Here is a 14,915-nt window from a genome sequence, read left to right on the forward strand (position 1 = left end):
CCTGGTTCCTGCAAAAGTGAGGTCTGGGCAGGCCACAGCTGATCAGTGTGCAAGGGGTGATCTCGGGCTCTCTGATACCATGGCTCCGCTCGAACGTTGACATCAAATGCACACTGGGCATATTTTCTCTCAAAGTCAAGCCTCCAATTAAAATAAATAAATTAATTTTTTGAAAAAAGAAATTCAAAGTCACAAAAGAAAAAAAAGACAGTATCTTCCTGCCATCTGGGCATTCCATGCTGACATATGGCAAGCTATGCAGGAATGAATAAGCATCTCTGGGGTGTCAGAGCAGAATAAATTGTTGGGTATCCAAAGAAATATTGGGACCGGTCCTTGCCTGCAGGGAGCTCTCATTCATAGGTCAGCTGTGTTAGAGGACATGTCACCCAGGGAGAGATATAATTATCATGTTGTGATGCCCTATGGAGGTCAAGAGTTTGGCCAGCTGTTGACAGATGAGAGGTGAAGATGGACCTACTTGACCATTAGAGAGGGACTTGCTTCATCACTGACGTACTGTAACTATTGTCTTCATGAGTGAAATTGCTTTTATCTAAGTTGGTAGCATCCTAACTCTATAACTTTACACCTGAGGTTTTTTTCTTTCAGCATACACATTATCCCTAGAGTAATTTACTATGTATTACATAGCTGTTTGCAAATATGCTTTCTAGTGGCATTTTAATACCTTGGTGTCTGGATGTGCCTTAGTTTATTTATCTCTTCTCATGTTGTTCAACATTTGGCTTATTCCTTTTTTTTTTTTTTTTAAACTATTAGAAAGAACATATGCAGAGAATTACCTGATGCATAAAACTCTTTCACAATCCTGATTTTCTTTTTTTTTCCTCCTGTTTCTGATTTGTTTTAGCTTTACTGAAGTATAATTGACAAAGTTGTGATATATTTAAAGTGTAAATGTGTACATTGTGGTGATTTAATATATGCATGCGTTGTGAAAGGACTCTAATGTAGTTAATTAGATTAACTCCCAGCTAGTTAACATCTCCCATCACCCATCAATTCACAAATTTATCTTTGTGTGTATGTGAGAACATTCAAGTGTTACTCTCTCAGCACATTTCAGTTACACAACATGGTGTTATCAGCGATGGGTACCATGTTTTACGTTCAATCTTATTCATTTTGCAGCTGAAAGTTTATACTCTTTTACCAACCTCTCCCCAGTCTCCCAAACCCCAACTCTGGCAACCACTTTTCTATTCTGTTTCTGTGAGTCGGGCTTCTTTTTAAATATCCTGCCAATAAGTGATAGGTTTCTCGCATGGCTCAGATGATAAAGAATCTGCATGCAATTCGGGAGATCCAGGTTTGATCCCTGCGTTGGAAGATCCACTGGAGAAGGGAATGGCTACCCACTCCAGTATTCTTGCCTGGAGAATTCCTTGAACAGAGGAACCTGTCAGGCTACAGTCCATGGGGTTGTAAAAAGTCAGACACAACTGTGCGACTAATACTTTCATACTTCCACCTATAAGTGGTACTGTGCAGTATCTATCTGATATATGTCAGAATAATGCCCTCAGGATCCATCCAGGTTGTCCCAAATGGCAGGATTTCCTTGTTTTGCATGGCTAAATAGTACTCCATTGGTGTGTGTGTGTGTGTGTGTGTATCATGTCTTCTTCCATCCTTTTGACTGACACTTAGGTTGTGTCCATATCTTGGGAATTGTGAATAATGCTTCAGTAAGCATGGGTCTCATGATAGATTCTGAGTTGGAGGATTAAGTTAAAAGATAGATATTTGTTTTAAGGGGTTGTATGGTGCTATAATGGCTATCAGAAAGATTTTTGCTAATTTATACTTCTATTAATAATATTGTTTGAGCATATCCATCTTATCACATTCTTGCCAGTGATTATCATCCAAAAATTTTTTGGCTATTTTGAAAGTCCAAATTGAAACTTTTATTATTATTATTTACAAATTAAAAAATCTGTTTTTGTCGTGACATGCAGCACGCAGGATCTTAGTTCCCTGACCAGGGATTGAACCCAAACTCCCTCACTGGAAGCATGGAATCTTAACCTCTGGATAGCCAGGGAAGTTCCCCGAAATGAGACTTTTATTTAAAAGCTAATCAAAGTGTTACAAGAAACCCTCATGTTCAGTTGGGCCAAAGGTACCAACTACTGTGTTTGTCTAGGAGGTTCCGACCCTGACCTGGGTGGGAGGTGGAGAAGGGTGGGTCCCCCTGCTGGGAGATGTCCACAGGTTTGCTGTAGGGGACGGATGTCAACTGAGGTTGGGCTGTAGCTAGGGTATTGCTCAGAGGAAACTTTGGAACAGGCTGCCTGCTTCTTTTTTGCTTGACTTTGCTGAGTGAATGGACTTCTCTATTTTTGACTTAAAATTTAGAAAGGTCCCTGGGAGGTCATCCATTTCAAACCTCATCTCAAATGAATGGAAATCCTGCCCTGCTTTTTAAAATCCCAGGGACAGGAGATTTCATAAGTGTTAATGATTTTACCATATATTTTCTTCAAAATTTGGCACATATAGTCTCATCAGTATTTACCCCCTAGCCCCTCCCATCTTTTAAATTATTATTATTATTATTTTAATGAGTAGGCAAAACTGAGAAAACTAATCCCAAAGTGATAGGTTTGCTGGCCTGTGGCCATTTACTGGAGATTCCAAGAATGGAAGGGGGTTTCCCTGACACCTACTGATTTTGAGCAGTGACATTTTCTAAGTTACTGTGAAGAAAATAGGAAAATCCACGTGAGAGCCAAGTGCTGTTTTCTGACTTTTCCACAGCCTTTATTAACAAAACACAGGGCACACGTTAGTAGTAAATCAGACCCATGCTTCCTGGGGCATAAACCACTGGGAACAAGTAACCAGTCCCCATTGAGCCTCAGTTATTCTGAATGAAGCCAGAGAGTGATTCAGCCCTAGATCCGAAGAGAAAACACATACACAGACACCGAGAAGCCAGAGGAGTTCCTGCTGTTTCTAGGCTACAGAAAATACGAGTACTGGAAACACCATTTTCGGGTTCCTGCAGTTTTATTTGGGTTTTTAAAAAACAAAGTTTGCTTTTGCATCTCAGCAGTGACCACCATAGCTGTTTCATCTGGGGCTCGACTCTGAATGGATCCTACTTTCTTACTGACTTCAGTTAACTAGCTAAATTAATTGAGTTAAAAAATTCCTTTAGTAAGCAATGAAGAATTGGATAGAATATTTAAAAAATAATACTTTTGTGATAGAGGTAGCAGAGGCGTGATACAGTAGCCCTTTAATATTTTACACTGATGGGCCACTTCGAGTGAATATTATGTAATTCTTTTTTTTTTTCTAGATATTTATTCATTTGGCTGCATTGGGTCTTAGTTGCAGCACGAGGCATCCAGTGCCTTGACTTGGGCCTCCTGCATTAGAAGGGTAAAGTCTTGACCACTGGACCACTAGGGAAGTACCTAATCTTTTTATTATTTATAAATTATAATATCTGTTTTTAGAACTCCAACAAGGCGTTATCGGCAGTGGATTTTCTGGATTAGTAAATTTTTGAGGTAATTGAGGCTTCAGTTCAGTTCAGTTCAGTTGCTCAGTCATGTCCGACTCTTTGCGACCCCATGAATTGCAGCATGCCAGGCCTCCCTGTCCATCACCAACTCCCGGAGTTCACTCAGACTCACGTCCATCGAGTCAGGGATGCCATCCAGCCATCTCATCCTCTGTCATCCCCTTCTCCTCCTGCCCCCAATCCCTCCCAGCATCAGAGTCTTTTCCAGTGAGTCAACTCTTTGCATGAGGTGGCCAAAGTACTGGAGTTTCAGCTTTAGAATCATTCCTTCCAAAGAAATCCCAGGGCTGATCTCCTTCGGAATGGACTGGTTGGATCTCCTTGCAGTCCAAGGGACTCTGAAGAGTCTTCTCCAGCACCACAGTTCAAAAGCATCAATTCTTCAGTGCTCAGCTTTCTTCACAGTCCAACTCTCACATCCATACATGACTTACTCATTTAATTAACTCTTTGGGAATTTTTGGTGGAAATAGTCCAGTATAGTCTTTGTTTTTTGGAGTTATCTAGGAAAGTGCAACATCCAGACAGCTTGAAGTTTCTGGTTATTTCTAACAGCTTCTCTCTTGCAAAGGGCTGTCATGCAGTCTAGGAACACAGAAGATTTCAGCAGTAAACCAATTAGATTCCATCAGTACTGTCACAGCCAATGTCGAGTTTCTAACAAGCCTCCTATGAAATGAAATAGCAGGTGTATTTTCTTCCTTTCCCAGGGGGCTGTCATCTTTCTTCCGGGCTCAGTTTGGGATCCGGGCCAACCTAAGAGTTCGGTGCTCTGGCCATCAGACGAGGGGGCGGGTGGCAGGGGCCCCTTCTACTGATATATCAGCGTAGTGTGTGCCGCACAGGCTTGCCTTCCGCTCCATGTACTGCTTTCCCTCGGGAGCTGGGAGGCCCTGACCAGCACCAGGGTTTCGGTGAGCCCCAGCCTGTCCCTTTGGCCAGGCAGGCATGGGCTCCCGGTGGCTGAGCCTCTTCTGCTTCCTACTTTCACCTCTGCGTGCGCGTGTGTGCTCGGGTGCTCAGCCGTGTCCAGCGCTTTTGCGGCTCCATGGACTGTGGGCTGCCAGGTTCCTCTGTCTCTGGGATTTTCCAGGCAAGAGTCCTGGAGTGGGTTGCCACTTCCTTCTCCAGGGGATCTTCCTGACCAGGGGTCAAACCTGCGCTGCCTGCCTCAGCAGGTGGGTTCTTTACCACTGAGCCGCCAGGGAAGCCCACGTCTGAGCGCAGGAAGAACTTTCTCTCAAGCTTGCATCAGCCTGGACTTAGCTCTGTGGGCCTGGTGAGAAGAGTGAGATCCCATGGAGAAAGCATCTCGCGTCTCTATGGCTCTAGGGTCAGAGGCTTTGTGGGCAGAACTGTGCCCTCTGTGCTTGCTGTCAGGGTCCCAGGGAGCTTAAGACCTGGTGTCGCCGGCCTGCATTGAAGCCGCACACAGCTGGCTCCCACATCAGCTACTGCCCTCAGTCTGTTTGACTTGAGCCTTGTTTCACTGCCCATTGTTTGCGTCGGGCCGTTTTGCCTGGGTACTTTTTGATAGTCTTAGTCATGCCCCTGTAGTTTTATTTTATTCTCTTGAAGCCAGGTATTCAGGAATGATTTTTTACCGATACTTGGTAGTTAAACCATACGGAAGTTCTCTCCTTGGTTTCAAGCACTAACAGATACTGATTAACAGATAAATCTATTAGGGATGAATCTTTAGTGAGGGCACCTTAGTCATGGGTAGCAGGAGGGACAAATAAAGTCATATTTTCTTTCTCTTGTTATTCTTGATTTTCAGCCCACGTTGATGATGAGATAATCACACAATGATCAAAAAGTCACTCACAAGCTCTGACTGAAGGTGTCCCAAATCCACAGGCATGACCACATAATAACAGGCATTAGAAGGCACACAGTTCCTTGGATGTGAATAACTGCTGTATTTCAAGTGCTGGCGTGCCATGGGAACGCCCAGCCAAAATGGAAGAGAAGCTTGGAGCTTCAAAAGAAAAAGACCTTACAGATAAGTGGAAAATAGCATTCTGGCTTATGGAACTGTTTTACCACTCTGAGCTCTCTCTAGGAAATAGGCGGGTAATATACTGATTTTTGTTTACAAAAATAGACGCAGTATTATTTATTACTTTTGGGGGACTGCTTGTGTACATGAAATGAGTGTTTATATCTAGAAAGCGAGGATGTTATCATGGTCCAGAATGATTAGAGGAAGGAGGAGGGATATTTATGCCCTTTCCCTGTACTTCTGGGCACTTGAGAGCGTTTTCGTCTTACACTGTTCATAGACCTCGTCTAATATTATAAGCGTGACTAGTGAACTGTATCAGAAAGAGAGGCCCTTAAATTCTGCCCTGTGACAAGTAAATTGTTACCTTTGGCTGCCGAGTGAGATGCTGAGGAATACAGTACCAGGTACCCAGCTCGTCTGTTAGTCTGAAAGCGTCAGTGACAGAGTTTTGTCTTCCTCTCACCTATCAGATTGAAGCCAGCTTGCAATGACAAGCTGAGTGTCTCATAAGCATAAGAAACATTTCCCTTAAGGTTTGTTCAGACAGCCATGGATGTTTTATCCTGACTAATTTAGTTGTTTTAGGTTTTTTTCGGTGGAACTGAAATAAAGAAGATCCCGAATGGTGTGTGTCTGGACGTAAGGAGGCCTATTGCTAACCCCTGGGCGGTGACATTCTCTCTATTTGAGTACATCGGTAGCTTCCTGCTTCAAGTCCCCCTCTGTCTTGTTCGATGTCCCCAGCCCCAGAAGGAGTACACCCTCCAGGACTTGCCCAGTTTGTTTCTTCGTCCCCTCACTCCTGCACTCACTGCAGCCTGTACGCCCCAGCCTTCCATCGAGACTTTTCTCAAGGTCACGGCTGCCCATTCCAGGGGCACTTGGATCATCACCGTGTGCTGGCAAGTCCCAGGCCCCCATTGCCATCCTGGGGCTCCTTTCCAAGCCCTGGCCCCTATGTCTATCGGTTCCCTGGACGTCCCTGAAAAATCAAGCCCAGCGTGTCCTGAGTGAACCTGCTCCCACCCTCTCCCTTGCTCCCACGCCAAGTCCTTCGTCTCCCGGAGGCCTCTCGTTTTCCTCTCTTGGCCCCGCTCAGACGTCAAGTTACCAGCTGGGCTCCTTCCTGTGCCCGTCTCTCCTCTCAGCCCCCATCTCTAATCCCCCTCCCACCTGGTAAATTTCAGTGTTGGTGTCTTTCTTCATCTGTGGACACTGACCACCCCCACTCCCGTCCCCGTGCAGTGAGCCCATCTCCTTCCTGAATTTCTGCAGCAGCAGCTTCCCCATGCTCATGGTCTGTGCCAGCCTATCTCCAGCTTAGTGTCCACGAGGTGCCCACAGTGATTTCCCCGAAGCGCAGATCTGCTCGTGTTCCTCGCCCGCTCAGGCTCCATCAGGCCGGCCCTCGTCCGTGCGAAGTGTCAGGTGCCGTGTAAGCAGAGCGACCCTGTGTCTGGTGTCTCTAGGACGGTCCCAGCTTAGGTGTGTCTTCCCATGCGCGCAACATGTCCCTCTCAGCATGTCCCGGTTGGGATGATAAACCGTACAGTTTCCCTATTGACCAGGTCGTTCACGAGGTGTCACACTCACCCCCTGGAGCCTCCTCACCTGCATACCTCTGGTCACATTCAGCTTCAGTACTCTCTCTGAGTGCCTAGGGCTGTGTCATGGGACCTGTTCCACTTTTCACATGTGGATCCAGTCTGACCCCTTCAGACTGTCTCCTGCCCATCTCTTAGCCTCTGCTTGGATTTCAGTCTGTCCAGAAACCTTCCCTGTTCCTTCCTCCACGCTCGATGAGACGCTTCTACTCCTGGAGATTTCCCCCGCTCCTGACTTGAGCTCTGAGCTCCACTTGTTGCCTTGCATTTAATTGCGTGTTTCTTGATCTCATTCCTTAAAACTAGAATCTCATCTCCTTTAGGGTAAAGGACTACGTCTTGGTCATTCTCTCTGAGGCTGGCCTAGTGCCTTCCAGTGGCAACAAATGCTGACAAGGATATGTCAAACGAGTGAATACAGGGGCAGGATTAAAGTAGGAGTCCTCACAAAGTGTCATGTATCAGTTGTCCTGATTTGAGTGTGATGACAAGAAGGCTGTAAAATCCTGCATTAAGAGTTACATTTTTGAATGTGTTGGTGGCAGAACTGGGAATAATAACTAGAAAATTCTCCTGCTATTAAAGAATTCAGGCTCGAGGTGATTGTACCGCAGCCAGGTATGTGTCAGCTCTTTAACTTTAGCTGATCCTGCTATTATGTTACAATTTCCTTTCTAGCGCACTCTGTGTGAGAAGCTGTTATTTTGAGCATGGCAATGATTCCTCTTTACTGAGATGTCTTTGTGCTTGGGAATGGACCAGATGTGGAGTCAGCCCAGCACCAGGAAGGCACGTCCCTGTGCTGGACGGGCCGCTGTGTTTCTGGCTTAGAGGGTTTCCAGGCACCTGGGCACCTGAGCATCGCTAGTGTTTCAGATGGGGACCCACTCTGAGGGCTCACAACCAAAGTGGGAGGTGAAAGAATCAGCAACAGATTTGGGTATACCAAAGTCTAGTCTCCCCACCCGCTTCCCTGGCAAAGGGACAAAGGGAGGAGCCCTGAAGAAGGGCGCCATGGGTGCCAGAGGGAGCTGTGGTCATGGGGACAAGGCCACTGCTGGTACCCTGGGGGGCATGTTACCCTGAGCTCGCTCTCCTGCCCTCTGCTCTTCAGATGTTCACACATGGGAGCCTGTGTAATGCTGCTACCAAATGCACTTTCCTGGGCCCAATGCACTGTGAAGCCAAACAACACCAGAACGTCAGAGTTTGGAGTGGAGAAAGGTTTATTGCAGGGCCGTGCAAGGAGACAGGTGGCTCATGGCCCCTAAAATCCCGAACTCCTCAAAGGCTTTCAGCAAGGTGAGGGAGGGATGTGGTTGGTGGTTGCAAACTTCTTGACGCTGGAATCTTTTGTCCACGTAGGTCAGATCACAATGTTCCTTTAAACCTCCATTGAAACAGATGTTATTCTGTTTCTGCGACTTTTTCTCTCTATAGGAATGGAAAAGTGTTATACTCTTAAAGGTCATAGGCTTGAGAATAGGCTATCCTGACTGTGTCAGGCTCTAGACGACATTCTTAACTTGAAGGAAAAGCAATAGAATACAAAGGTCAAAGTGAAAAAAAAACAACCCAGATCCAATATGGAATCAGGTTCATTCTTCCCTGTTACAGTGCCAGGGCTTCTTCCCCCGTGGCTCAGCGATGAAGAATCTGCCTGCACTGCAGGTTCGATCCCTGGGTCGGGAAGATCCCCTGGAGAAGGGTATGGCAGCCCCTTCCAGGAGTTTGCCTGTAAGATCCCACGGACAGAGGAGCCTGGAGGGCTCCCGTCTCATGGGGTCCCGGAGTCGGGCAGCATGGAAGTGGCGGAGCATGCACGCGCATCACAGCGCTGCCTAGTGAGGTGTCCAGTGGGGCGGGGAGCAGGACGCAGGTGGGCAGAGGGCAGAGGTGGGAGCGGGGAGAGAGCCGGCCTGGGCTGTCCTGGCCTGGGAGACCGGCTTTCTGTCCCCCTTTCTTCACTGGGTTTCCTGTGTTCCCCTCCCTGGGAGCTGTCCCGGGGCCAGCAGTATGCTCCTTGCTTTACGGAGCTCACCCTTTCGTGGCAGGAATGCACCAGGCTTTGTCTGGCCCATTAAACAGCCCCATTAGCTCCCGAGAGCCCTGTCACCTGGGCTCCAGATTTGGGAATTGGTCTGAGTGTTTTGACGTCACCACAAGCCAACACTTGCTGAAGACTCAGACCTTTCTGTTCTTTCTCACTGAGTTTTCTTATTCCGGTTTCAGAATTCTGCCCTGTGTCAGCCTTCAGAGCTGTCTGTCCTTCCCCATCTCTGTTCCCACCACCCAAGTCCCAGGCTCTCTCTCTCCTGGGCAGAGGCGGTGGCTTCCCAGTCTGTCCCCCTTTTGTTTTCTCCTTCTTCAGCATTGCCTCCTCCATGCAAGCATCCCGGCAACCCTGGGGGATGGCAGTCAGTCAAGGCATGTCCTGTTTCAAAGCTTCCATCTGTTTCCCACTGCATGCAGAGGACACCCCTGCGTCCTTAGCTTGGTCCAGGGCTTCAGATGTGGGGCCTCTGCCCCCTTCCCCAGCCCCCCTCTCATTCTTGCACTCATGCCTCCCTCACCAGTGCCCGCAGCCACTGGCTTCTGGTACCCAAGAGCTTCCCCAGCTCAGGGCTTGGGCCAGCTCCTCCTCTTTCCTGCCTCCTCCTTCTCCTCGCCCCCACCTGCTCTCCTGGCTATTCCTCGTGCGGTTTATTTATTTATTTATTTTTTTTTTAAGAGGCCTGCTGGGAAATGTTTATTTGCCACTGAATCACCCAAGCATGCTACAATTATAAGAAAGGTACAGGTCGTTTTTCATTTCCATAACTCAAGGTCCACAGCATCTCCTCAATCATGAGAATTACAAAAGAAAGTAAAAAAAAAAAAAATCACATTTTACAGATCTTAGACTTGTCTTTAGTATTTTAGCTCAAATCTTACCATCTTCAAAAAACAGTTCTGTCAAACTCATCAGCTAAAAGTTCTGTCCAAGCAGTGAGAAGATGGCCTTTGTTAGCCCGTGGCAATTCTTTTCTGATTTGTCCTAGCTAGTTAATGCTGAACAGCAGAATGAGGCTTAGATTGCAGGGGTTGAGGGGAAGGGGTAGTAAGAGTTAATTTCCCCCAGTACAAGATGGCATCTGAAGCTTGATGGGGCAGCTGAACTGGAGAGACTTGAGGGAAGGGTCCAGGCCCTGTATTCAGTCAGAGTCACTGCTGGAAGAGGAGGAGGAGGAGGAATGCTTGCCATGCTTATGGTGTTTCTGCTTCTTTTTATGAGCTTTCTTCATTTTCTTGTGCACCTTCTTGTCAATCACTATTCCTGGTCCTACTACACCAGGAACCAATGGATTCACAGGACACATGCCAGGGCCAGGTGGTGGATATGGAGGGGGGTAGGGACCTGAGGGCTGGCATCCTGGATATCCTGGCTGTGGCACAGGATGACAGGGCCCACCAGGGGGAAAGGCTGGATTCCCCTGCGGTGCTCCTGGGGGAGTGGGAAAAGGGCCTGGAGGAAAGGGAGGGTTGGCAGGTGGTGGATGGGCAGGATTGCAACCTCCAGGATACCCAGCGTTAGGCGGGTGTGGATATGGTCCTGGCTGCCCAGCATTGGGATTCCACATGTTCAGATGTTTCCTTCAGCCCAGGAATGGAGAAAGAAGAGGACTGGGGTATCCAGACGTCCGGTCACCCTTACACCACTGCCTGGGCGGACTTCCCTCGTGCGGTTTAAATGTCGCCTCCTCCGAGCACTCTTTCCTGGCCACTTAGTGTCACAGTGGCCCTTCCCAGCCCTGCTGTCTCTCTCCTGACACCTGAGACTCAACACGTCCATCCTGGTGTGCTGGTGCTTAGCGCAGGGGCTGGCAGACCGTTGGCACCAAAGTCAGGTCTGAGGAAGGTGTACACACAGGGGCCTTTTGGAGGATGAGAGCAGAGCACACTGTCTACAGCTGCAAGTTTCCTGAGCTTTTGCTCCTGGCAAGTCCCTGGGGTGTGCATGCATGACTGTTTGCATTCGTTGGATTTAAGTTACTGGTTTGGTGACCCCTGTGCCCCACGGGCAAGGGCAGACAGCCCTTAGAGCAACTCCTTAGCATGCCCTTTGTGGGGTCCCTTAGCTGGCCGTGGGTCATCTACTCCTTCTGTTCTGTCTTACTTGCTTTCTCCTCTTATTTTTTGCAATCTCTGACTTTTTGGCTCATTTGAAACACCAGCCACAGTAATGGAAACACACACATCCCTTCTCTCTCTTGCCCTTCTCTCTCGGACACAAGTCGGCATCCAGGATAATCGTCAAAACCCCTTATCGCTTCAGATCCGGCTCTTTTGGAATTTGTGGGCATTTGGAGGGGATTAAACTGATGTTGACCTTGGTACTTGCCATAAAAAGAGGGATTGGTGGACAAAGCGACGTGATACATTTGAACCCAAGGGCAGCCATCGACACTATAAGAGAGCCAAGTGTTGTGGGGGCAGTTGGCCCCTCTGGCAGGTGGGCTGATGTCAGTGTGATGGGGGGGAGTGCCCTGCAGCACCAAGGTTTTGCTTCTGATGAGCATGAAAGAGATCAGATTGCTTCAGAATATCTAGACCTTCTCCTGAATCAAATTGGCTTTCACCCCAAGTTGTTTGAATTAATTACACGACCTTCCCTTTGTCGTACTTATGGGCCACACGCCGTAGTCTGGGAATGAGGCAGGACATTGCCGATTTAGCAAATGAAGAAATGTTGGCTCAAGAGCTGCCTGGACAGTAACGACCACACGCTTCCCCAGGGGCAGAGCTGGAGCCCGAACCCACATGTCTCGAGTGCTGGATTTCTCTCTAGTTTCCCTTTGGAGCTTTTGTGTCTCAGTGTGATTCATATTTTTAAATGCTTTTATGGGCTTTTGCATAACAAATCAGGAGCTTGGCCTCATTTTCTTATTTTCCAAAATGTATCTTCCCTCCATCTTGTTCTCAGTGTCTTATGACTGTTGTAGAGAGAGGAAGAACAAATGAAAACAATAAACCAAAACGTTAAAGGGAGTTTCATGGGACGTTAATCAAACTTGCATCACCTCTCCAATGTGTCACTTGGAGCCCCTGAGCTGTTTTTCACAATCGTGCTATCTTTCCTGGTTTTTGAGGGCAGAAGTGGACACTGGGGTCAGCTCTTAACTGGTTCCTTACTGAGTGGGAGGGATCCAGGCTTGCAGCCGGGTCTGGATGAATCTGAGGCTGGGATCCTTCAGTCACTAGGATGAGACATGAGGACCTGTTACCAGCTGGACTTCGTGGCCTCCTTCGCTGTTGTTGTTCAGTTACTAAGTCGTGTTCAACTCTTTGAGACTCCTGAACTGCAGCATGCCAGGCTCCTCTGTCCTTCATTGTCTCCTGGAGTTTTCATGACCGTTAAGTCGGTGCTGCTATCTAACCATCTTATCCTCTGCCACCCCCTTCTCTGTTTGCTTTCAGTCTTTCCCAGCATCAGGGTCTTTTCCAGTGAGTCAGTTTTTCGCATGAGGTAGCCATAGTATTGGAGTTTCAGCTTCAGCATCAGTCCTTCCAATGAGTATTCAGGATTGATTTCCCTTAGGATGGACTGGTTTGATCTCCTTGCAGTCCAAGGGACTCTCAAGAGTCTTCTTCAGCACCACAGTTCGAAAGCATCAGTTCTTTGGATTGAATTCTCAATTCATTCTGTCTAGAGGCCGCACAAGGAATTCAGGCAAGGCTTTTTTGGGACCCTTGCTACAGCAGGAGGGTGGTGAGAATAAACAGCAGGTTGCCTGGCTCACTTGCTTCTGGGGGCAGGGAGTTGCATGCGTTCCTTACATGGGGCGAGGGTAGGATTGTGACCGGGGCTTCCCTGGTGGCTCGGATGGTTAAGAATCTGCCTGCTGTACAGGAGACCCTGGTTCAGTCCCTGGGTCTGAAAAATCCCCTGGAGAAGAGAATGTCTACCCACTCGAGTATTCTTGCCTGGAAAATCCCGTGAACAGAGGAGCCGGCAGGCTACAGTCCATGGAGTTGCAGAGTCAAACATGACTGAGTTAACTAACACTTTTCAGGGATGTGTCCAGGGTTCGGGTTGGAGGGGTGGCTTAGGTTTTTTGACTTCTCACTGCTACCCCAGGTGCTGTGTGCAGGGGGCATGTGCAGTACCCTGCTTTGACTCCAGTCTCCTCAAAAGTGGCAGTTGGGGTTATGGTCTCTTTGTATCTTTTGGGCCCAGAATTTGCCCCAGCTGCATGCAGGCAGTTCTTTTTAGTCCTATACAGTTTCTTTGCATTTTGTAGCTCAAGGAGAGATGTGTCCAGGTGCAGGCTTTGCAGCAAAGGGCCCTGGGTCCCAGGCCTGTCTCAGACTCAGGTACTGAGTGGGGTATAGAATCAATCTTCAGGCACCCCCAAGGGAACTGGTTAATCACACACCACAAGAGGTGATAAATGGTACCCATCTCTCTAGGGAATGGTTTGCTTAAAACATTCACTAATAAGAAAAGCCTGTGTGACTCTACAGAGCGCCTGCGTGTCTGGTGAGGAGCAACCAGGGCTTTGGGGGTGGAATGTGTGTCTCTCACTCTCTGGGGGCGGGGCCGTGGGGAAGTGTCCCTGCCTTTCAGGCATCTCATAGTGCCTGTGTGACCACGTCTGACTCTTCGTCAATTCTCAGCTCTCCTGAAGAGCTTGCCGAGGGAAGCTAGGAGTGATGGCTATTATTCGTGTTTTCTTTATTACATTCTAAGATTTACAACTTCCTCGCTTTCAGTGAGGATGTGGAGACGCCCTCTGCAGCCTCTTGCAGCTCTTGACTGTTTTTCTCCTGAAAGCCTACAGACCTCCAACTGGGACATTCGTTTTAGCTGCAAGTTGGGCTCTGGAGCGTCAGGTCAACCTGGGGAAAGACAGCCGAGAAGGCTCAGTGCATCTCCTCAAGCAGAGCCGGCTGTGGGGATCCTCTGGGTCTGACTTCTGTGTGAGGAAGAATTTGGGGTGAATCTGAGGATGGATGGTTTCCAGGTCTGCAGGTGCTTCAGGGCTGGCGTAATTCTTCTCCCAGAGACTGGGAGCAGTTCTTCACCTTTGGTGACAGTGAGAGGGAGTTGTTGTTAGTGAGAGTGGGGGTGGACTGGAACTTGCCCCTGGAGGAGGGAAGACAGCCCCAGAGAGCTTCTCGCCCGCGTGAAGCTGTGTCTCCAAAGCCTTTTCCATCAGCCCGCATTCGCTTGCAGGCAAGGCTGTGGGTGATTCCGGGCTCGTGCGTCTGCTCTGCCTGTCTTCATGTGTCTCTGGCAGGCCCAACCCAGGAGGCGGGGCCAGGTTTGAAGTCTTCTACTTTCCCTCCAAAGTGGGAATGGATGGAAGGATGAATGGTTGGATGGATGGATGGTGTCAGGTGCCATAGATACCGTAGGTAAGTGGCAGCACTTACCTATGCTACTGGAATTGTTGCGGTTGCTTGCTCCCTGAAGACTCCCCATTGTCCAACCTCATGGTTTCCTTGTCACCCATTCTCTGCTCTCATTGGGGTCACACTTGGCACCCTTTGAAGCCCAGAGTCCGGCCATCTGCCCCCAAGACGGAGGTGCATCAGTGATGGGAGAGCCTAGCCAGCAAGGGGAGACCCTTGGGGAGAGTCTTGTGTAAGACCCCGCCAATTAACGTAAATGCAGCTACTGCAAAGCCACTCACCAGCTCTCCCTGGATAACTGAGAGCCACTGACTGCACTCAGATGCATCCTGGGCATTGGGGAAGG

At 48.3% G+C, this 14,915-nt stretch overlaps 2 protein-coding genes across 3 annotated transcripts in view; one reads left to right on the top strand and one right to left on the bottom strand.

The window, feature by feature from the left end:
• The window catches only part of CAMK1D (calcium/calmodulin dependent protein kinase ID), a 393,517-nt gene that overhangs the window by 56,103 nt on the left and 322,499 nt on the right, over positions 1–14,915 (top strand). The gene's annotated exons all lie outside the window — the stretch shown is intronic.
• On the bottom strand, positions 10,262–10,890 carry LOC114117553 (proline-rich protein 13-like). Its single transcript, XM_027976541.3, has one exon. The coding sequence runs from the start codon at positions 10,792–10,794 to the stop codon at positions 10,369–10,371; it is 426 nt and encodes a 141-aa protein (XP_027832342.1). The 5' UTR covers positions 10,795–10,890; the 3' UTR covers positions 10,262–10,368.

This window comes from Ovis aries, chromosome 13, assembly GCF_016772045.2.
Source record: "Ovis aries strain OAR_USU_Benz2616 breed Rambouillet chromosome 13, ARS-UI_Ramb_v3.0, whole genome shotgun sequence".
In the NCBI taxonomy this organism is placed as follows: Eukaryota; Metazoa; Chordata; class Mammalia; order Artiodactyla; family Bovidae; genus Ovis; species Ovis aries.

Bases quoted from the DNA above. Each gene is read 5' to 3' on its own strand.
- LOC114117553 (XM_027976541.3), bottom strand. From the start codon at position 10,794: ATGTGGAATCCCAATGCTGGGCAGCCAGGACCATATCCACACCCGCCT.